The sequence below is a fragment of the Chiloscyllium punctatum genome, chromosome 2 (genome assembly GCF_047496795.1).
Source record: "Chiloscyllium punctatum isolate Juve2018m chromosome 2, sChiPun1.3, whole genome shotgun sequence".
Taxonomy (NCBI): domain Eukaryota; kingdom Metazoa; phylum Chordata; class Chondrichthyes; order Orectolobiformes; family Hemiscylliidae; genus Chiloscyllium; species Chiloscyllium punctatum.
The window spans coordinates 224,369-245,532 of record NC_092740.1 but is presented as its reverse complement, the minus strand read 5'-3'; the positions used below and the strand labels follow the sequence as shown (position 1 = coordinate 245,532).

The 21,164-nt window shown below is 44.5% G+C and overlaps 1 protein-coding gene across 1 annotated transcript; it reads left to right on the top strand.

Annotated features, from left to right (window-relative positions):
- Positions 1-285: 285 nt before the first annotated feature.
- skp2 (S-phase kinase-associated protein 2, E3 ubiquitin protein ligase) lies at positions 286-20,392 on the top strand. The gene is made up of 10 exons (XM_072592666.1): positions 286-778; positions 916-1,166; positions 3,292-3,409; positions 4,356-4,499; positions 15,752-15,886; positions 16,055-16,153; positions 16,390-16,517; positions 16,894-16,945; positions 17,522-17,629; positions 17,868-20,392. Exons 1-10 carry the CDS (start codon positions 696-698, stop codon positions 18,067-18,069), a joined length of 1,320 nt encoding a protein of 439 aa, XP_072448767.1. The 5' UTR covers positions 286-695; the 3' UTR covers positions 18,070-20,392.
- Positions 20,393-21,164: the final 772 nt, after the last annotated feature.

The window sequence follows — 21,164 nt, the reverse complement described above, 5'->3', positions numbered from 1 at the left end:
GGATCAGGGGGAAAGAGAGGGATCAGGGGGAGAGAGAGAGAGGGATCAGGGGGGAGAGAGGAGAGGGATCAGGGGGAGAGAGAGAGGGGGATCAGGGGGAGAGAGAGAGGGATCAGGGAGAGAGAGAGATCGGGGGGGAGAGAGAGAGATCAGGGGGAGGAGAGAGAGGGGGATCAGGGGGAGAGAGGGGGATCAGGGAGAGAGAGAGGGGGATCAGGGAGAGAGAGATCAGGGGGAGAGAGAGAGAGGGATCAGGGAGAGAAAAGGGATCAGGGAGAGAAAGGGATCAGGGAGAGAGAGAGATCAGGGAGAGAGGGATCAGGGGAGAAGGGATCAGGGGAGAGAGGGAGAGGCATCGGGGGAGAGAAAGAGAGCGATCGGGGAGTGGGAGAGAGGAGAATCAAGGGGAGAAAGCGAGGGATCGGGGGAGAGAGAGAGACATCAGGGAGAGAGAGATCAGGGAGGGAGAGAGAGAGAGTACAGGGGGAGAGAGATCAGGGGAAGAGAGAGAGAGAGATCAGGGAGAGAGAGGGATCAGGGAGGGTGAGAGAGGGATCAGGGAGAGAGAGAGGGGGATCAGGAGAGACAGAGAGGGATCGGGGGAGAGAGGGAGAGGCATCAGGGGGAGAGAAAGAGAGGGATCGGGGAGTGTGAGAGAGGGATCAGGGAAAGAGAGAGCGATCAGGGAGAGAGAAATGGAACGGAGGAGCTGGAAGCGGGAGGTAGAGACAGGCCAGGTCCGGTTGGATGGTGGAGTTAAAATAGTGAAGGATACACGGTGAGAATAATGGAGGGTGTTCCTTGAGTTGATTGACAGATTGGCCTGAATGTTAATCTTCATCCTTACAGTGTTGCTCAGCCTACTCAGTATTTTCTGTTTTGGGGCGAGTTGTTGAGTGATCTTCTTTCTCTCAGAGTATTACAGGAGGTGACACCATCCAGTTGCAGCCCAAGCACATTCACCTGGAGCTGGGACTCAGTTGAGACCCATTCATTGATGACAGTGATGGGGGTCCGTCTAATCGAGGAGAAAACAAACAAAGCAGCAGAATCTTCAGATCAAGTGGCTCCTCCGAAACGGCCCAGGAACTGCCAAGGGAAAGAGAACCACATGCACAACTTTCTGGTTTCCAAGAGATTTCGGAAAAGTGCTCATTCTTCACCAGGTACACAGCAGCATGTTGGAAATGTCTCTTTGCCAAAGCAAGTGTGATGCAGGGGATAACAACAGGAGCTAGTGCTGTTTTTCTCCAGTGTATAACATGTGTGTAATCAGGATTACCGTCACGCTTAAAATTTTATTAGCTGAGTATTCTGCATGCTTGGTGTTTAGTTTGTTAGTGACAGATGATGTTAATTTCCAAGAGTTTTCCAAGAAAGTAAATTAACACGATCTGTCACTAACAAACTAAACAATTAAGCATGCGGAATACTCAACTATTAGAATTTTAAATGTGATATTAATCCTAATGGCACAGTTGTAGACAAATATTAAAATAGCTACACATAAATTCTACTTAGACATTTGTCAACTCCTGAGATCCAAACAGGTCTCTATGAAATCGAGAACCAGTCACATCCTGCATTTCAAAGTAATGAAGGTAGAGGCATTGCCATGTGGTGGAATGATCTGGCATTGCTACCTCACACCCTCTATCTAGAAAAATGGTGTACTTTCCTTGCACAGTGTTTGCACACACAGACTAACCCAGCTATTTCACAACTGAACCAAAAAGCTCTTCAGTCAAACCAAGCAATCTCTATGACCAGCATTCAGAGTTTCAGCCTAAACCCTGTCCTCAAATGATCTCAGCCATCTGTAACAATGAGTGAATTCCCATCACCAGGTTTACATTGAATAAAATCATGCAACCATTGCAGGTAAACGCTCCATCTCCATTCACTTCCTGAACCTCTAGAGAACTAACTAATATTGTTAAATATTTTAATTTTATAAACAGAGTAGTAACTAACAAACATACAGTTCCTAATTCCACAATTACAAATCTGATCTATTTATGAAAACGCAGGTGATTCTTCAGTTAGTGACGACCACCTGCGTGTCATTTATAGATTCTTTTCTTAAAATAGCAATTAGTATTCATATGTTTAACAAAACATGAGACAAATTGGGAGGGGTGATCAGAGACTCGAGCAAAAAAGTGAGGCAAGGGACGCAGACTGGAAACCCTCAGAGGGCATCCCAGTTGTTAACTGTTTTTCTGGGTTGGAAAACAATGACAGCATGAGTTCCTCAGTGAAACACAGCAAGGGTAAAATTCGGGGCACTATGGGTGACAGGCCTGATCCTTTCCTTAATGTACCAAGAGAATAATTTTGTTATTTCCTTACCTTTCACAAAATCATAGCATTTGGCCCATCTTGTTAGAACTGGATTTCTTTGCATATCAATTTGATGCTAATTTCCCTTCTTTGGTCCAAAACCCTGTAAATTGTTTGTATTTAAATAACCATCCTATGCCCCCTTGAATGCTTCAATTGTACCTGTCCCCATCACCGTTCTGGGGAGTTCAGCCCAGGCCCTAACTACTTGCTATGTGATAATGGTTTTTTCTCCCATATCCCCATTGCTTCTGTTCCAAAATACTCTAAAACTGCCCTCTGGTTCTCATCCATTTAGGAGTAGGGTGTAGTTTCTTACCAGCCCCTGCCAAGTCTGTCCAGACTTGTCATGGTTTTGAAGACTCCTCTCAAAGGAAAGCATTCTCTGCTCCTTCTACCTACCCTCTTATTGGAATAACTCGTTCCTGAAGCTATTCTCATAAACTTCTTTTGTACTCTCTTCAGTGAGTTCACATCCTTTCTTTGGTGTAACACCCAGAACTGGAGTCCAGCTGAGGTCTAATCAGTTTTGGCATGACCTGGTATTGGGCAGTCTTACATTACTGTGTTCATGAAAGCCATTGACTGGGTCCTGAGTTCTGGATCACAACACTCAACTTTTCTCAATCTTTTCTTTCTAAGGCACTCCTTAAAACATACAATTTTTACCAGATTTCGGTTGTGTTCTCAATGTCTTATGTGTGTCTTGCTGTCAATCACTTATTTGATCATACTCATTTGGTTGGAGAAATATCCTGCATTAAGGGTGACAGAAAAATGCAATCAGTTGTGAAGAAGTATCTGGAAGGTGTCTGTTTTAATGGCCACTTTAGGCAGCCTCTTTTTAACCCATCTCTCTCTCTCCCCCACCCCACTTCTCTCTCTCTGTCCCCCCTTCTCTCTCTCTCCTGCCCCTCTCAAATCCCCCCCACTCTCTCTCTTATCCAGGTGTGAGCTGTTCCTGGGAAGCGTTACCAGATGAGCTGCTCTTGGTGATTTTCCGCTTTCTGTCACTGCCTCACCTTCTGAAAGCCTCAAGTGTTAGTAAACAGTGGCACAGACTGGCGTGAGTACCCCACTCCTGATGTGGAGCTGCAACTCAACCTCATTCTGGGTTTGAACAGATCACAAAAAAAATCTTCCCAGTATTCCGACACAAAGAGATGAATCCCCATCTGGAGTCTAATATAGGAGTTCATGGGGTTTACATTTAAAATGACAGATACACGAGAGGGAGTTACAGACTGGAATCTAATTAAGGCATTTGGGTGGCTTATATATAGAATAACAATTGCCTGGGAGTGTTTCAGACTGGAATCTACACAATTCGGGATACGTATATAAGATGACAACAAGAATGCGGAGGCAATGAAATATGTCTGAAATTAAAAGTGAATTTCAATATGGGTGATCATTGTAAAGGTAAAGTCGCCATAGTCCAAGAGGGCCAGGCGCTGCTCTTTTGTTACACAGAGATGACTGGTTGACTGATGGTGGTTTAAACTGAGGTTCCCCACACCTCAGGTGAGTGAAGAGGCTGACAAGGAGAGTCCTTCATGTTACCTCAGCTGGTACAGGAATTGAAGCCCTGCTGTTGGTGTTATTCTGCATTACAGATCAGCCAATCGAACTAATTAACTATACTGGCTTGGAAACATATTATAGTTCCTTCAGTGTCGCTAGGTCAAAATCTTGGAATTCCCTCTCTAGGCATTGTGGGTCAACTTCAATAGACTGCAGCAGTTCGAGAGGGCAGCTCACTCCCACCTTCTCAAGGGCAACCTGGGATGGGCAATAAATGCTGGGCCTAATTGACTACCACATGCCAATCGCAAATACAAAAAAGAACATACACAATAATGAATTACAAGTTGTCATTTAATCAAGGGGTCGGGAGTTGTTTAACAGAGACCTGGGAACAGGTTCTAGCTTTTTGAGATATGATTCTTCTCCGGGCTCATTCTATTCTGTCGTTTGATTTTACTATCTAACCGTGTGCTTTTACAAAGCAGGTTTGATAAATCCCTGTGGTACAGTGTGGATTTGGGCAAAGGGAATCTGCCCCCTGGGACTGTGGGCCAGGTGCTAGGAGCTGGTGTTGTAGTCTTCAGGAGTCCCTGCTCCTTCCTCGGAGACCCTATCTTCAAGGATGAAAGGTGAGCGAAATCTCCGACCTAGCCTATAGTTCACATTGTCACCTGACTGAAATGTTAGAAAAATTCCTGAATTATCCTGTCAAGGTGTTTCCTGTTGTGGGTTAGTCCAGAACCAGAGAACACTGTTAAATTTAGGGATGATTTGGAGATGCCGGTGTTGGACTGGGCTGAACAAAGTTAAAAAATCACGCAACACCAGATTATGGTCCAACAGGTTTATCTGGAAGCACTAGATTTCAAAGCGCTGCTTCGTCATCAGGTGGTTGTGGAGCAGAATCATAAGACACATAATTTATAGCAACAGGACTGCAGTGTCATGGAATGTAATATCTAACAAATCGAGCTTAAATCTTTTATCTTTTAGAGTGATCATGTTAGTTTCGGTTCCTTCATATGTAAATCGCAGAACGTTTTAAAGTTACATTCTCAAGGTATTTTCTATGTAAATATGTTTATTAAGAAAAAAGATTTCAAATTTTTTACAAAGTTATAAAACTACTGCAAAACAGTATAGCAATCTTATAATATAACAACAATAACAGTAAACAAACTACTATTCTACAAATCATTGAGGAGAGAGAAAAGAAAACTACGAAAGGGCGGCACAGTGGCTCATTGGTTAGCACTGCGGTTCCAGGTTCGATTCCAGCCTCGGGTGACTGTGTGGAGTTTATACATTCTCCCCGTGTCTGTGTGGGTTTCCCCCGGGTGCTCCGATTTTCTCCCACAATCCAAAGATGTGCAGGTTAGGGTGGATTGGCCATGCTAAATTGCCCATAGTGTTAGGTGCATTAGTTAGATGGAGATGGGTCTGGATGGGTTACTGTTCGGAGGGTGGGTGTGAACTTGTTGGGCCGAAGGGCCTGTTTCCACACTGTTGGGAATCTAATCTAATCAAACTACAATTCAATAAATAACTAAAAAGAAACTAAATTAATCCAAGTTGAAGCAAGGTAAATTACATTCAGTAAAGTTACTGCACTCAGCACAATTCCACCAAAGCTCCCCACCACCGGGAGCAGCAATAGGCGTACCATATTTGTTCAAAATTCTTCCCCCAATGGGCCCCCAGGCTGCCAGACACAGCCCTCATGACTACACAAAGCCCCTGACCAATATAACTGACAAGTCTGCGCCTTTATAATTCAGAAAGGGCCGCCATGGGCCGGGTGCTGGCAGGTGGGACTAGATTGGGTTGGGATATCTGGTCAGCAAGGACGGGTTGGACCCAAGGGTCTGTTTCCATGCTGTACATCTCTATGACTATATGTTCTATAAAACAGTTCCGTTTTCTGGAACTGTTAAGGAAGTCCGGATGGTGAATACCATAACTATTCTACGCCACCCCGAGAGTCCCAGGAGATTCTCCAACCTCCAGCTCAGTGGAATGTTCTTCCTAGCACAGAATGAAAGAATATTAAACAGTTTCTTCGGAGATTGGACAAACCAAACAGTGGGACACCGGATCCAGCTTAACCTCAGTTCCCAAGACTCCTTCCAAAACCCTCGCTATGGCACCCCAATACCTACAAAGCTTGTGGCCTGACCACAAGCAGTGAGTAAGAGTGCCAACGTCTGTTTTACATTTAGTGCACATTGGGGATACTACTGTCTTAAATTTCACAAGCCATTCCGGTGCCAAATGAGCCCTGTGGAGTCCCTGTGGTTGCATAGCCTGCGTTCTGTTACAAATCAAACTCTTCCTTCCATCCTCCCACACCTCTGACAAGATCTCCACCCCCAATATTGGAATCCAGTTTCCATACAGCTGCTCAATGTCCTTCAAGACATTACCTCCTAACAAATGATAGAGGGTGCTGACTAAGAGAGTGTCCGTGGACCGAAGCACTCTCCTCTCCATATCTGAATGACCATCAATATAGTATTTTTCTGTACAAAGTCCCTAACCTGAAAGGAATGAAAGAGGTCCCTCTTAGATTGCTCATATTTCTGGCTGAGCTGCTCGAAAGACATCATGACCTCCCCATCAATCTCCTAAACAGGAGACTCCTTGTGATTCCCAGAGCTTAAAGTCAGAGGCCATCGACCCTGGGAGGGAAAGGGGAAGTTGTTTGTAAGTTGCCCTCACCTTGTCACATCATTCTCCATGCTTTAACTGTGTTAAGGACAATCGGGTTTCTGCAGTGGTCCATAATAGTCCTCATCTTGTCCGTAAACAACAGATTCATGAGGGGGTGTTTTGTCTGGGAGGCTTTGATGTCCAACCAGATTGACCGCGGGTCCTGGCAGGCCCAGTCAGCCACATAGGATAGTAGGGAACTCAACTGATATTTCTTAAAATCCAAACCTCCCATCCCCTGTGGAATTTATCCCACTTAATAAGAGGCTGCCTATGATCCTGGATGAAAGATCCAAGCCAACTGTAAAGTCTCCATAATACTTGCCCAGGCAACATCAAAGGGAGGATTCTCATGGGGGATATAATAAACATGGAAGAACATTCATTTTAACCAGAGCTATTGGAAGATCCTCCCAGCGCCAAAGGTCCTGTCTTATCTTCTCTAGCAACTGCACAAAGTTAGCTCTATATAATTGATCGATGGCCGGGCTGATAAAAATGCCTAAGTACAAGAAACTTCCCTATGCCACCTGAAGGGTTCTATCCCCAAGATCGGATTACCTTGTAAGGCCCCCCATAGGCATGGCCTCTGACTTCATAAAATTAATTTTATACCCCGAAAACGAACCAAATAGATTAAATCACTTGTATTAAACAGAGCACAGATATCTTTGGATCAGTTAAAAAGAGAAGAACGTCATCCACATAAAGGCTGATTTTATGCCTGCCTGATCCTACCTCCAGGGCAATTATACTGGGGTCCCTCCAGATGGCCTCTGCCAACGACTCAATCACCAATGTCAATAATAGCAGTGAGAGAGGGCACCTTTGTCAGCTGCCTCTGCCAATACTAAAGTTGTCCAACTCTATAACACTGCCACCCACCTGGCAAAAACCGCTCCAGGACATGAAAGAGGTACAGCCACTCCACCCAGTGAAACGCTTTCTCTGCTTCCCAGAATCGACCCTTGCTGGCATACCTGGAGCATGTTTAATACTCTTCTAATATCATTAGAAGGCCAACAAACTTTAACAAAACCCATCTCGTCCTCCTTTACAATGAAGGGCAAAACCCTCTCCAACCTTAACGTCAGCATTTTTGACAGAATTTTAAAATCCACGTTCAGTAACGATCTGGGCCTGTACGAAGTGCAATCCTCTGGGGCCTTCCCTTTCTTGACAATAAGAGAAATATTTGCTTCCCTCAGAGAGATTGGGAGGCAGTCCTGACGGTATGAGTACTTGTACATATCCAACAGTAGCCCGGCCAGCATGTTCATAAACTCCTTGTAAAACTCACTTTGAAGTCTGTCTGGGCGGGGCACTTTACCACTGAAGCTGCGTCACCGGCTAGTGTATTTCCTGGATTGTCAATGGGGCATTCAGAAAAGACACTGCTCTGAAGTTACACCTGGAAGGTTCAGGGTCTTAAAAAAGGACTCCAACTTCACCAATCTGTCCTCACATCACTCCGACTGGTCCAGCTCAGAGTAGAACTTCCTGATTGCTGCATTAATCTTTTAGCTTTGCGAGTAAGAGTCCCAGCACTCTCTGCGATGGATGTGATAGATTGGGGCGGCATTCTTCTTTCTGAACAGGTACGCTAGATATCTACCCAGTTTATCACCGTACTCAAATAACCTCTGATTCACAAAAGAGGTTTCTCTCTTTGCTGTCTGGGTGAGAGTAGCCCTAAGGGCTGTCATCCGCTGCAATTTGATTACAGATGATCTGTCAAAGTCTGCTGCCTTCAAGCAAGCCTCGAGCAAACGCTGCTGCTCTCCCCTCTGCCACTTCCAGGTCGCCAAGTACCCTGTGCATAGGCCTTGGCAGTCTCCCAGAGCACCAATGGATTACTGGCTGTATCCAAATTAATGTCCCAAAAATGTTTTAATTCCCATGAAAAATACTCAATAAACTTGCTACCCTTGTGGAAAGGAGCCGTGTGCCAGTGCCAGAAGCCTGTCCTATTACCATGGGCCTTGACCTCCATGTATACTGTCGCATGATCAGAAATGGCTATGTCCCCGATTGTGCAAGACAGCACCGAATTCAAAAAGGTCAATGGGGCAAAAACACTGTCAACCCTAGTATAGCACCTATGTAGGTTAGAGACAAAGGTGAAATCCCTACCATCAGGGTAAAGACCTCTCCACACATTCACCAACCCCAGCTCCCTGTTCAGGTCCACCAATTGCCTGGATTGCGGGGACATAGCTGCAAGGCCCCTAGGTATCTTGTCCACTTCGGGGTCAATAAATCGGTTAAAGTCTCCCCCTATAATTGATTAACGTGCCTCATGGGCCATCAACCAGAAAATGCATCTGTTAAAAATTTGAGGGGATATGCTGAGGGACAATATACATTCAAAATGCCATATTCCTCTCCATGTATTAAAGCTTTAAGAATCATAAACCACCCATATTCATCCTTAATTTGGTCTATCAGTTGAAATGGGACATTCTTCTTGATGAGTATAGCAATTCCTCTATTTTTCATATTAAAGGATGAGAAAATCACCCGTCCCAACCCTCCGGCTGTAACTTCAAGTGCTCTTTATCGGTTAGATGTGTTTCTTGCAGCAAGGCTACATCGACCCTCTCTTTTCTAAGGCTTGAGAGGATCTTTTTTCTCTTAATTGGTGAATGACTCCTCTTAACGTTCAAACAAACGGTTAGCCATAGCCATCCGAAACAGTCCGTTAGCCCTTCGGGAAGAAGAACCCCACTCATAGGACGCCAAGTGAAAACAGCAAACCGTTTGTACAAATTTAAAAATACAACTGCCAAAACTATCAAATCAAAACTTCTAACAGCTCCTTCTGCAACGGACCATCATATAACATGAGTAAGAGGAGTCTTTCCCCCTTGCCTACAGGGGGCGCTCATACTACCCACTAACCCCTCCATGGTTCCTTCTAGCTGAAGCCGTGCCCCAACACCAAGCAACACAAAGTCGGAAAAAGTTACATCTTATAACAAGAAAGCTAAAAGCACGATAGTACATTAACCCTATGTACCCTGGTAGAAACAAATATATATATATGCCCCCCCCCCCCATCCCACACCAAGGGAGAGAAACAAAAAGGAAATTATGAGAGAAAAAGGATAATGGGAGGGGAGAGAGAAAAAGACAAAACAATTAGGACTCTCATATATATTGAAACAAAACCCAACAACCAGGTACGCCAGGCAAACTACAGAAAAATAAAAGTAAACACTATTCTCCATATTATTTGAGCCAGTCGGTCTATTTTAAGGTGTCCAGGAAGTCCTTTGCCTTTTCCAATGAGTCAAAATTAAACACGGCCCCTCCGTGGCTGAAACATAATATTGCCGGATATCTTACGGAATACTGGATATTCAAGTCCCTCAGCCGCCTTTTTACTTCATCAAAGGCCTTCCTGTTGTGAATCACAATTGGAGAGAAGTCTTGGAAAAGCATAATTCATGATCCTTTGTATATCAGAGCCTGTGGATACTTCCCCAGTTCTCTAGAGGCTTCCAGCATCATTTGTTTGTCTGTATAATGCTGGAGTTGTACTGGGACCAGGCGGGGATGCTGGTCTGATCTGGGCCTACGCACTGTGAACTGATGGGGGCCTGCTCGACCTGTACCCAGCCTGCCTCGACTTTGAGCTTCAGAAATCGCGGGAGCCATTGTTTCAAGAAGCTGACTAGCTGGCCTTCCTCCTCCTGTTCCGGAAACCCGATCAGGCGGATGTTCTTCTGAAGGCCTTGATTTTCGAGGTTGTCAACCTGCTGTTCCAAGGTCTGAACCCGACCCGCTGAGAATTCTACCGCAGATTTGGAGACTGTGGTCCATTGCTCCAACTCCATGACGGCACTGCCCAAGATGCTGGATCTCCTGGTCGTGCTTCTGCAGCATGGCTGAGATTGGTTCGAGCCTGGTCCGGGTCTCCATTGCTGAGTTGATGTTCACTCGGAGTTTCACAGACTCCAGGGCCAGGCTCTGCTCCACAGGTAAGACCCAGAGAGTGCTCGCAGAGGCCGATGCTGTGATGGTGGGCATGTCTGTTGCTGCAGGGGAGTGCCCTGCTTGTTGCAATCCTTGTGTCCCTTCCCTTCAGTCATTTTTCGAACTATTTTAAACTAACCCATAGCAATTCTGGGGGTCAAAGACTAACAGTTTCTACCATAATGGGTAATAAATGGAGAGTAAGTGCACCACTTTGTCTGGGTTCTGGTGCAGAGCTCTGCAGGGCAGACTTACTGGATTGCAGCCATCTTGATTCCCCCTCTCATGATCTCTTTAACAATGGGCGCCCTCTCAGCCCAGATAATGCATTAAAGGTGTGAGGTTAAAGTCTGTCTGTGTCCCAATTTTAGGTCAGACTAATTCTATTTCTAAAGTGGGATTTACAGAATCTTACATGGTTTATGCAGTTTTTGAGCAAAATTAAATGTAATTCTGCAACTACAAATTCACCCCACAAACTTGTATGAGTCCAGAACTAGAGGGCATAGGTTTAGGGTGAGAGGGGAAAGATATAAAAGAGACCTAAGGGGCAACTTTTTCACATAGAGGGTCGTAAGTGTATGGAATGAGCTGCTAGAGGATGTGGTGGAGGCTGGTACAATTGCAATATTTAAGAGGCATTTGGATGGGTATATGACTTGGAAGGGTTTGGAGGGATATGGGTCGGGTGCTGGCAGGTGGGACTAGATTGGGTTTGGATATCTGGTGGGCATAGACGGGTTGGACTGAAGGATCGGTTTCCGTGCTGTACATCTCTATGACTGTCTGAGCATGCAGGAGAGACCAAGTGAGTTTGTGCATGTGTGTGTGGGGGTGTGTGTGTCTGTGAGAGAGTGTGTGAGGGTAATGGGGTATAAATCTGTGAGAAGGTGAATATGGGGGGGTACATGTGTGAGCATGTGAGAGAAAGCTTGTGTATGCGAGAGGGTCTGCGTGAGTGTGTGGGTTTGTAGGAGTGCGTATGTGTGTGCGAGAGAGTGTGTAGTGCAGTGGGGTTACCTGAAGTGTGACATGATCCCAAGGTCCCAGTTGAGGTCATCCCCAGGGGTACCTGCACGAACACACATAAGTTTGTGGGGTGAATTTGTAGTTGCAGAATTACATTTAATTTTGCTCAAAAACTGCATAAATCCATGTAAGATTCTGTAAATCCCACTTTAGAAATAGAATTAGTCTGACCCAAAATTGGGACACAGACAGACTTTAACCTCACACCTTTAATGCATTATCTGAGCTGAGATGGCACCTATTGTTAAAGAGATCTTGAGAATGTAACTTTTAAAACGTTCTGCGATTTACATATGAAGGAACCGAAACTAACATGATCACTCTAAAAGATAAAAGATTTAAGCTCGGTTTGTTAGATATTACATTCCATGACACTGCAGTCCTGTTTCTATAAATTCTGTGTCTTATGATTCTGCTCCACAACCACCTGATGACGAAGCAGCTAGTGCTTCTAGAAGCAGCGCTTTGAAAGCTAGTGCTTCCAAATAAACCTGTTGGACCATAACTGGACCTGTTATGATTTTTAACTTAAATCTAGAGGTTACCCTTCCGGGACACAGATGAGGAAATCCTTTTTCTCTCAGTGGGTTTTGCGAATTTGGAAATCTCTGCCTTAGAAGTCTGTGGGGGTGGGCTTATTGTGGGTAGGTTCTTGTTAGGCAGGAGAATTGAGGGGTGTTGGGAATATGGAAATGACAACACAAATAGGAGCAGAGTCAAGGGGCTGAAAAAGTCTACTCTGCTCTGAATTTGTTACATGATAACCCAGACCCTGGATACTTAGCTGTTGTATTTACTGTAGACAAAGACCAATAAAAATACAGAGGTTATGGAAATTGGGTGTGAAAGTAGTTAATGCAGATGTTAACGAAGGTGAGGCCTTCATTAGTCGCTTGTTCTTCTGTCTCTCCACAACATAGTGAGCTAAGCAAAGAGTGGGAAGTCTGAGAGAGCAGACAGTCCTAGAGACTGACACATATTAATCACTCATAATTAATAGCCAGATATGAAAAGCAATTAAAAAGGCAAATGAACAAGTAGCTGAAGATCAGTGCTGGCAGTTATTCTGCATTGTTCACAGCTCTGGTGAGACATCAGCAAGGCCAATGGATAAATTGCATTCACTGAATTTCTATTTGTAGGTGTGTGTGAGGTCAATCATTTAGCATCTATGAAAGGTTGGAGCAGGAACTCTCAAATTCCAGGCTACCTAACTGATTTTCCAATGTGGCCCCATCTAAACACCAAAAATTTAACACAGCAAATATCATTAAATTTTGTCAATGTAATCCATCAGATAAATATATAGTACGTATTTTTAAAATATTTGTTACTTTTTGTACATGTAGCCAACGTTGCCCAGAATCCATGAAGCCCCTCTTTGCCTCCACACTTTGTAATGAGTCCCACCCCATTCCCACCCTCAAATTTTGATTTAATTGCTGGTGCCTGTGAAACAGTGTTCTCATCCTGAGGTATGGAGCCTCTGCAGCAAACAGAGGGGTAGAGGAACTCAGTAAAGTTTGAAACTACTGTTACCATTCTGCTCAGCTTTATAAACTACCAGCTGATCCCACATTCTGCTTAGTCAATGAGTTACACCTGCTGGTTTTTATGTTTGCCAAGTTGCTGTAGGCACATTCTGAATTTCCTGAGCTTATAGGGTGCTTTAAGTTTACTGCCTGCCATTTTCCATTGATACAGAGCAGTCCTGGGTAAAAACAATGACTGCAGATGCTGAAAACCAAATACTGGATTAGTGGTGCTGGAAGAGCACAGCAGTTCAGGCAGCATCCAACGAGCAGCAAAATCGACATGTCGGGCAAAAGCCCTTTATTCCTGATGAAGGGCTTTTGCCCGAAATGTCGATTTCGCTGCTCGTTGGATGCTGTCTGAACTGCTGTGCTCTTCCAGCACCACTAATCCAGTACAGAGCAGTCCTGGCGTAGTAACAACTGATATTGGTGCCAAACAGCTTCACAGCCCAGTGATTATCCTGATCCAGGAATCACTGTTCAAAATGGTGACAGGTTGAAACAGTGTTCAGCCAAACAGACAACTGGGGGTAAAGGGTAAGCTTTGTTCAACAATGTTGTCTCAGATAAACAAAAGCAGGAGTGGGCCATTCGACCTCTCAAGCCTGCTCTATCATTCAGTAAGGTCATGGCTGATTGGATTGTAACCCCAAACACCTGCCTACCCCTGATAACCTTTCACTTCCTTTTTAAAACAAGAATCATTCTCGAGCTTAAAAATAGTCCAAGTATCCATTTCCATCATCTTTTGGGAAGAAAGTTCCAAAGACTCAGAAAACATTTTATCTCTTTTCTGTTTTAAATGTGTAACCCCTTATTTTTAAACAGTGACTGCTATTTCTAGATTATTCCACAAGAAAAAAAACTATTTCCAAAATCCACCTTCTTAAGATCCCTGAAATGTTACTCTCTAGACTCCAGTGAGACCAGCCTCGTTTATCCAACCTTTCCTTATAAGATAATCCCTCCCCGTCTCAGTCTAGTCCACCTCCTGGAACTGCTTTGAACACACTACCTCCTTCCTTAAGTAAGGTGAATACCACCCTACACAGGGCTTCAGTGCCTGTATAACTGAAGAATAACCTTGGGACACCTTCACTGAATTCCTCGGACAGTGAGTGGTAACACTCTGTTGAATTTTTGAATTACTTGTTTAACATCAGTGACAGGCAGAATGCATTGATCGTTGAGGCCCCTACTCCATGAGATACATTATTAATATAAATGGTTTGGTTCAATCACTAAATTGGCCAATTGGTTCCCTCTTATCCTGCTGTCCAGAATAAGAGAGTTTTATCAGGTTTCTTTAATAAACTCAAAGTAACCCTTTTATTATAAAACAAACCTAGTTAACATCTGAGCTACAATCTAGAATTAGAAATCTAACTCCATTTATAGACAAAACAGACACAAATCGATAAATGTGCTTATCCACTTTGATAGCAAAAACAAGAAGGCAGATTACTTTCTGAATTGCTATAGGTTAGGAAAGTGGGATGCAGTGAGACCTGGGTGTCCTTGTACATCAGTCCCTGAAGGTAAACATGTTGGTGCAGCAGGCAGTGAAGAAGGAAAATGATGTGTAGGCCTTGATAGCCAGAGGATTCGAGTACAGGAACAGGGATGTATTGCTGCAAATGTATGGGGCCTTGGTGAGACCACACCAAGGTTTTGATCTCCTTATCTGAGGATAGACATTCCAGATATAGAGGGACTGCAACAAAGGTTTATCAGGCTGATGGTGGGTATGCTGTAGGAATTCTCTGCTTAAGCAAGTGGTTGAGGTGAAAACATTGAACATTTTCAAGAAGCAGATAGACAGAGTTATAGAGATGTACAGCACAGAAACAGACCCCTCAGTTCAACCTATCCCATTTGCCAGCATTTGGCCCATATCCTTCCAAACCCTTCCTATTCACATACCCATTCAGATGCCTCTTAAATGCTGTAATTGTACCAGCCTCCACTACTTCCTCTGCCACCTCACTCCTTTTGGTCCCTTTTATATCTTTCCCCTCTCACCCTAAACCTATGCCCTCTAGTTCTGGACTCCCCCACCCCAGGGTAAAGACTTTGTCTGCTTATCCTATCCAAGCCCCTCATGATTTTATAAACCTCTATAAGGTCACCCATCAGCCTGTGACATTCCAGCGAAAACAGCCCCAGCCTGTTCAAACCCTCTAATTCTGGCAACATCCTGGTAATTTTTTTTCCTGAAGCCTTTCAAGTTTAACAACATGCTTCCTACAGTAGGGAGACTGAAACTGACCACAGTACTCTAAACGTGGCCTAACCAGTGTCCTGTACAGCTGCAACATGACCTCTTTCATAGGGCTAAAGGGGTTCAAGGGTTTGGAGAGAAAGGAGAAACATGGGATTTAAAAATCAAAACACCAAGCTGTTTAAATTTTATCACCTTCCCAAGTTCGGATTGCCTTCAACTTCTCAAAAGCTGTTTGACATCTTCTGACCATGTGACCTTTGCCACCTTTTTCAATGTATTAGGGGAGCAGTGTCTTGTGCAGCTGAAGCATGACCTGACCAGCTGCTATTATACTGAAGGTTGCACACTGCATTCTCACCTTCTGTGGGTCCTGCCATTGATGCTGAGCTTTGTTTATATCCTTTAGGCCTCTCTGTCTTCAGTACCTGGATCTCTCACATTCTGTACTCAGCAGTTCCTCCATCTTCCAGATTCTACGCCGTTGTCACCAACTCCGCGGCCTCAGTCTGGAGGCTCTCGCACTTTCTGATGACATCATAATGTGAGACAATGTCCTCATGGTCCCACCTAAACCTGCCCCCCCCCACCCCACCCCCTCCATATCTAACCCCCTCCCCTGTGACTAATCCCTCCTCCATGTCTAATTTAACCTCCCCACCACCATGTGGCTATGCCGGCTCCTGAGAGATGATCATCTGTCTGTTTTCAGGGCAATCGCTGGCAATAGGGACTTGTTGTGTTTGAATCTCTCCGGCTGCTCGTGTTTCAGAGCCCAGGCCCTCAGCCAGATGTTGAGAAGCTGTTCTAGGTGAGGACTCAGTATATATGCACATGTTCTGTGGAAGTTATCTAGGTGTTTCAGGTGTTGGGGGGGGGGGTGGGGGTTACACGTGTTAAGGGAGGTTGTATCTGTGTTGGGGGGTGCTGAGTGATTTAGTAGGGGAGGGGCTGCTTCTGGAAGTTGGGGAGAATGTTTGATTTGGGATTCTCTTGCACTGCTCATCCCTCTTACTCTCTCTCTCTCTCTCTCTCTGTGTCTCCCAGGCTGAATGAGTTAAACATTTCTTGGTGCAGGTTCAGCTCCCAAAACATCCAGGCAGTGGTCTCACAGATTCCTGATAGCGTGACCCAGCTCAACATTAGCGGCTACAGGCGCAGTCTGCACAACTCTGGTAGGTGGGAGCTAGCTGTCATTCACAGTGCAGCCAGCAGCTGCTCCTTGGATGCTGCCTGAATTGCTGTGCTCTTCCAGCACCACGAATTTAGCATCATTTGCCCAATCCCAGGCAGGCAGTGCCTGTGGGCATCTCACTGGCCAGCAACCCAGAAGGCCAGGCTGATGTTGGCAAGGCATGGGCTAATGCAGCAATAAGGACTCGAGTCCCACAGGGAGGGAGGGCATCGTGGACAGGGGACAGGGTAGGGTCTTGGAATGAGGATGAGGGACATGGAGGAAAGGAGGGTGGGAAGGGATGGTGGGTTTTGAGGGATTGTGAAAGTGGTGTCAGAATGGGTGCTGGTGATGTGCTGTGTCTCTGTTGTTTATAGATGTGGAAGCTCTATGTAGGCGCTGTCCCCAGATGACTGACCTGGATTTGAGGTGAGCAGTAGTTATCAGAGTGAGTGACTGTAATTTCAGGATCTTTGTAACATACCCCAACCTTCAGCCCTCTGCAACATCCTTCTAACCCTCCCCACCTCTCAGTAGCATCCTCCTCTTTTTCCTCAACTGTTCACCTCAATAACATCCATATCCTCTCTGCCCCCAAACTTGCCAACCCCTCATTTCTTTGGGTTTCCCTTCGACCCCCATCATTCCCAGTCCCTCTAACACGGTGGCTCAGTGGTTAGCACTGCTGCCTCACAGCACAGCACCAGAGACCCGGGTTCAATTCCTGCCTCAGGTGACTGTCTGTGTGGAGTTTGCACATTCTCCCCGTGTCTGTGTGGGTTTCCTCCGGGTGCTCCGGTTTCCTCCCACAGTCCAAAGATGTGCAGGTCAGGTGAATTGGCCATGCTAAATTGCCCATAATGTTGGGTGAAGGGATAAATGTAGGGGAATGGGTCTGGGTGGGTTGCGCTTCAGCGGGTCGGTGTGGACTTGTTGGGCCGAAGGGCCTGTTTCCACACTGTAAATAATCTAATCTAATCAATGTTCTTTTTCTCTCTCCTTCAGTGATAGCACAATGCTCACTCCTGGCTGTTTCTCCGGTCTCCATGGCCTCTATCACCTCCAGCACCTGGGCTTGAGTAGATGCCATGAGATCCCACCAGCAAGTCTTGTGTAAGAGACTCTCTTTTCTCTCAGGGTCTGCTCGTTAGATTAATGGCTACGTCACAGAATCTGTCCAGTGATCCCTGGGTTAGGGACAGAGCAGGAATCTGGTGTATTTGATTGTACTGATATTATTTAGTAACTACTCCTGTACAGATGTCATGTTAAACGTATTGTCATTGTTGGTGGTTTTTGCTCAGTCTTGTGCCTGTTCCTGTTATTTAATGGTGTCTGCTGCTGTGTACAGGGCCCTGGGGGAGATCGCTACACTGAAAACTCTGAACATTTATGGACTTGTGCGAGATTCCATGGTCAATGTGAAGGACTTAATTCCTCAGATTAAAATCAACACTTTTCCACTGACAAGCATCGGCCGGCCAACACCCAGCTACGGGAAGCTGCAGACAATCTGGGGAACTAACTGCAAGTTGCGGCTCCATAACCTATGAGCAGTATCAGTCACTACACACAATACAGCAAGAGGAAGCAAGTGGCTGAGAACTTGGAGAGGTTCTGGGCACAGTCACTCCCACAAGCACATGATCAGTGTAGGCAATAATCAGAGCTTTCTGCGTTCAGAGGAGTAGATCATTGATGAAAACCAAGAAACTACGAGACCACAAGACTGAAACGAAGCATTTTACCAAGGAAGTGATCAGATGGTTCACAATTAGATTCCATTACGGGAAGTGGTTAATTGTTTGAATCTGTGTTTTTAAAGTGAGTTAGTGTTTGGAATGTTCAGTTGGTTAAAAAGATTCCAGTCAGTTTTAAACATCACATCAAAGCTTTCCATCTTGCACTCAGGACTGATACGCAAAAAACAAACTGTGAAAGGGAACACGGTGAGAAGTGGGTGCTGATTGGTGTGGAAATGCAGCAGGAACTGTTAACTGTCAATCTTAGTGAAAAGAATCCGAAAGACCATCCGAACGTGGCAGAGGTACCAGCTGCAACTTCAAACCTCGGGAAACTGGTTTAAATTATTAGGAGCTAACGGTCCAGCCAATTGGCTGAAATCAAACTCTGCAACCTGTACTCTCAGGCAGACAGCTAGGAACAGAGCAAATACTGGCAGCAGCCTGTTTACTCCCAGTTTTTAATGTCTCTGTGCCATTGCCATCAGCATTCTTTTCAGTTCTTCTCCTTGCAGCACCAGCTCCCCCAACCAGAACCCTCTCTTCTCTGCCTCTCCAGGGCCCACTGCTTCCAGGATTTTGGTTTTATTTTGGAGTTCCACCATTCGCAGTGTTTTGCTTCTGTATTAAAGGGGTAGGATCAGTATTTTAGAATCACATCGAGTCCCCCACTGCCACCAACCCAAAGCCAATGATTCCTCTCATTTCTTATACCATCTGTATCCCAAATCTAGGCAGCATCAGGAATAGTGATTAGTATTGTTTGTTTTATGAAAACTAATAAAAGCTTTGGTCATAACCCAGTGTCTTAATATGAATATGAACTTCATATTAAGTTCAGTTTCATCAACAGTCTAGAATATATGAAGACATTCTTGGCAGGGCCTGGGGGAGAATCGATCCATTTCTGTGATCCTACCACCTGAGGCAATAGACAATCAACCTTCATAGAAAAGAAATCTCAACAGTCCCTACTCCAAGGGGAAACATCCTTCCAATATTCACCCTGTCAAGGCCCCTCAGGATCTTAAGTTTCAATACAAGTCCCAAAATTCACTTATCCTTGATCTCTAACTTTCAATTCAATATGATTTTCTGTGGTAATTATTTCAGTGGAGAGTGCAGCAGCAGGTTTACCTAATAATGAGGTGTTAGCCTGGTGAAGCTGCAACACCATCACTCTCATGTCAATCAGCACAAGCACCAATCATAGAATCACAGAGTACTGAAGAAGATCCTCATCCCATTGAGTGTTCACCAAAATATGGTGTGACCAACACCAGCCTGAAATGTTATGACATTTCTGTGGGGAAGCAATGGACTCATGATGTTATCACAAGATTATTAAAATCCAGAAACTCAACTAATGTTCTGGGCACCTGGGTTCAAATCCTTCCGTGACAGATGGTGGAATTGGAATTCAATAAAAAGAATGTGGGATTAAGAGTCTAACGATGATTTAAGATTTCAAGTGTTTGCCCAATTTTGTAAAGATTGTGAGTTTCCTGCTTCACCTACCCTCCCAGACACTGTATTCCAGATTCTCACCACCCTCTTGGTCAATATTTTGCTTCAGATCCTCTCTAAATCTGCCTTTCCCTTTAAAAGTGTGCCTCCTTTTTATTGGCCCTTTTTGTTATGAAGATGTGGGTGTACTGTACCTTTGAGAGAGTTAAAAGCTGGTAGAGCTACCTGACAGTACCAAGATATAATGTAATTGATGCTCCAGCTACTGGAGTAGCTTAAAAGCCAATGGCAATCTGATACTTTGTGGGGTATAAGACTGGGAAAATTGAACAGTTGAGAGCAGAACTGCCCAGCTACCAGCATGTAAAAAGACTGCCTGAACAATAGCTCTCTTAAAAGTACCTTTACCGATCAGGAACCTGTGAAGCAAAATCCCTTAAGACGAAGAAAAGACGACACAGGAAGATCCAGATTGAAGAACCGAAAGCTGCCTGGTTTTGAGGTAATAAGTTCTGTTTTGTAAATTTTAGTTGGGAGTTTTATCAGATTAGTATTGTAGAAAGGGAAGGTAAATGATACATTAGAGGACAGAGTTGTAAATAGTTGTTAGGTAATTATTCTCTGGTATATTTTAAGAAATAAAGTTGTTAATTTTTACTTCAAATAATTCTTGGCCTCTTGAATTTTCACAGATTACTGCATGGGATAAACCTTTTCTGTGTTGCTGGTTTTAAATTAAGCAAGAGAGAGTGTTTAAACTAAACAGATTTAGAATCAACTGTTTGGGGAAGAGAGTTCCAAATCTCTCCCACCTTGGTGTATGGAAGTGCTTCCTAACATTGCTCCTGAATGGTCTGACCGTAATTCTCAAACTATACCCCCTAATTCAAGAAACCGCAGCCCTCCCCTGCCAGTGGAAATGGTTTGTCTTAAACTCCCCTGTTTTTTCCAGTTAAGCTTCAGTCAGATTAATTACACATAGTTACTTCCTCTCAAATTTCCATCAGCTTTGTCAGGCATGACCTCCTGAAAAAGCTACAGTGACTATCCCTGATTAAACCATGCCTCCCCAAATGGAGATTAATTTTCTCCTTTATTATTTTGTTCAATAATCTTCCTATCACTAATTTTAGATTCACTGGTCTATACTTCCCTGATCTTTCTTGTAAAGTGGAACCATATTAGCTGTGCTCTGACCTCTACCCTGTGGCCAGAGATGATTAAAAAATTTGGATCAGGGCCTCTACAATTTCCTCCTTTATCTCCCACAGCACCCTGGGATACAACCCATCCAGACCTGGGGATCTGTTCATTCTTAAACCCACAAAAACCTCCTCACAATTTATATCAATCTGTTCCAGAACTTGACAGTCTATCTTCCCCAGTTCTGTAATTACATCCTCCCAAGTAAAGACAGCTTTGTTTAATACTCCTAACAA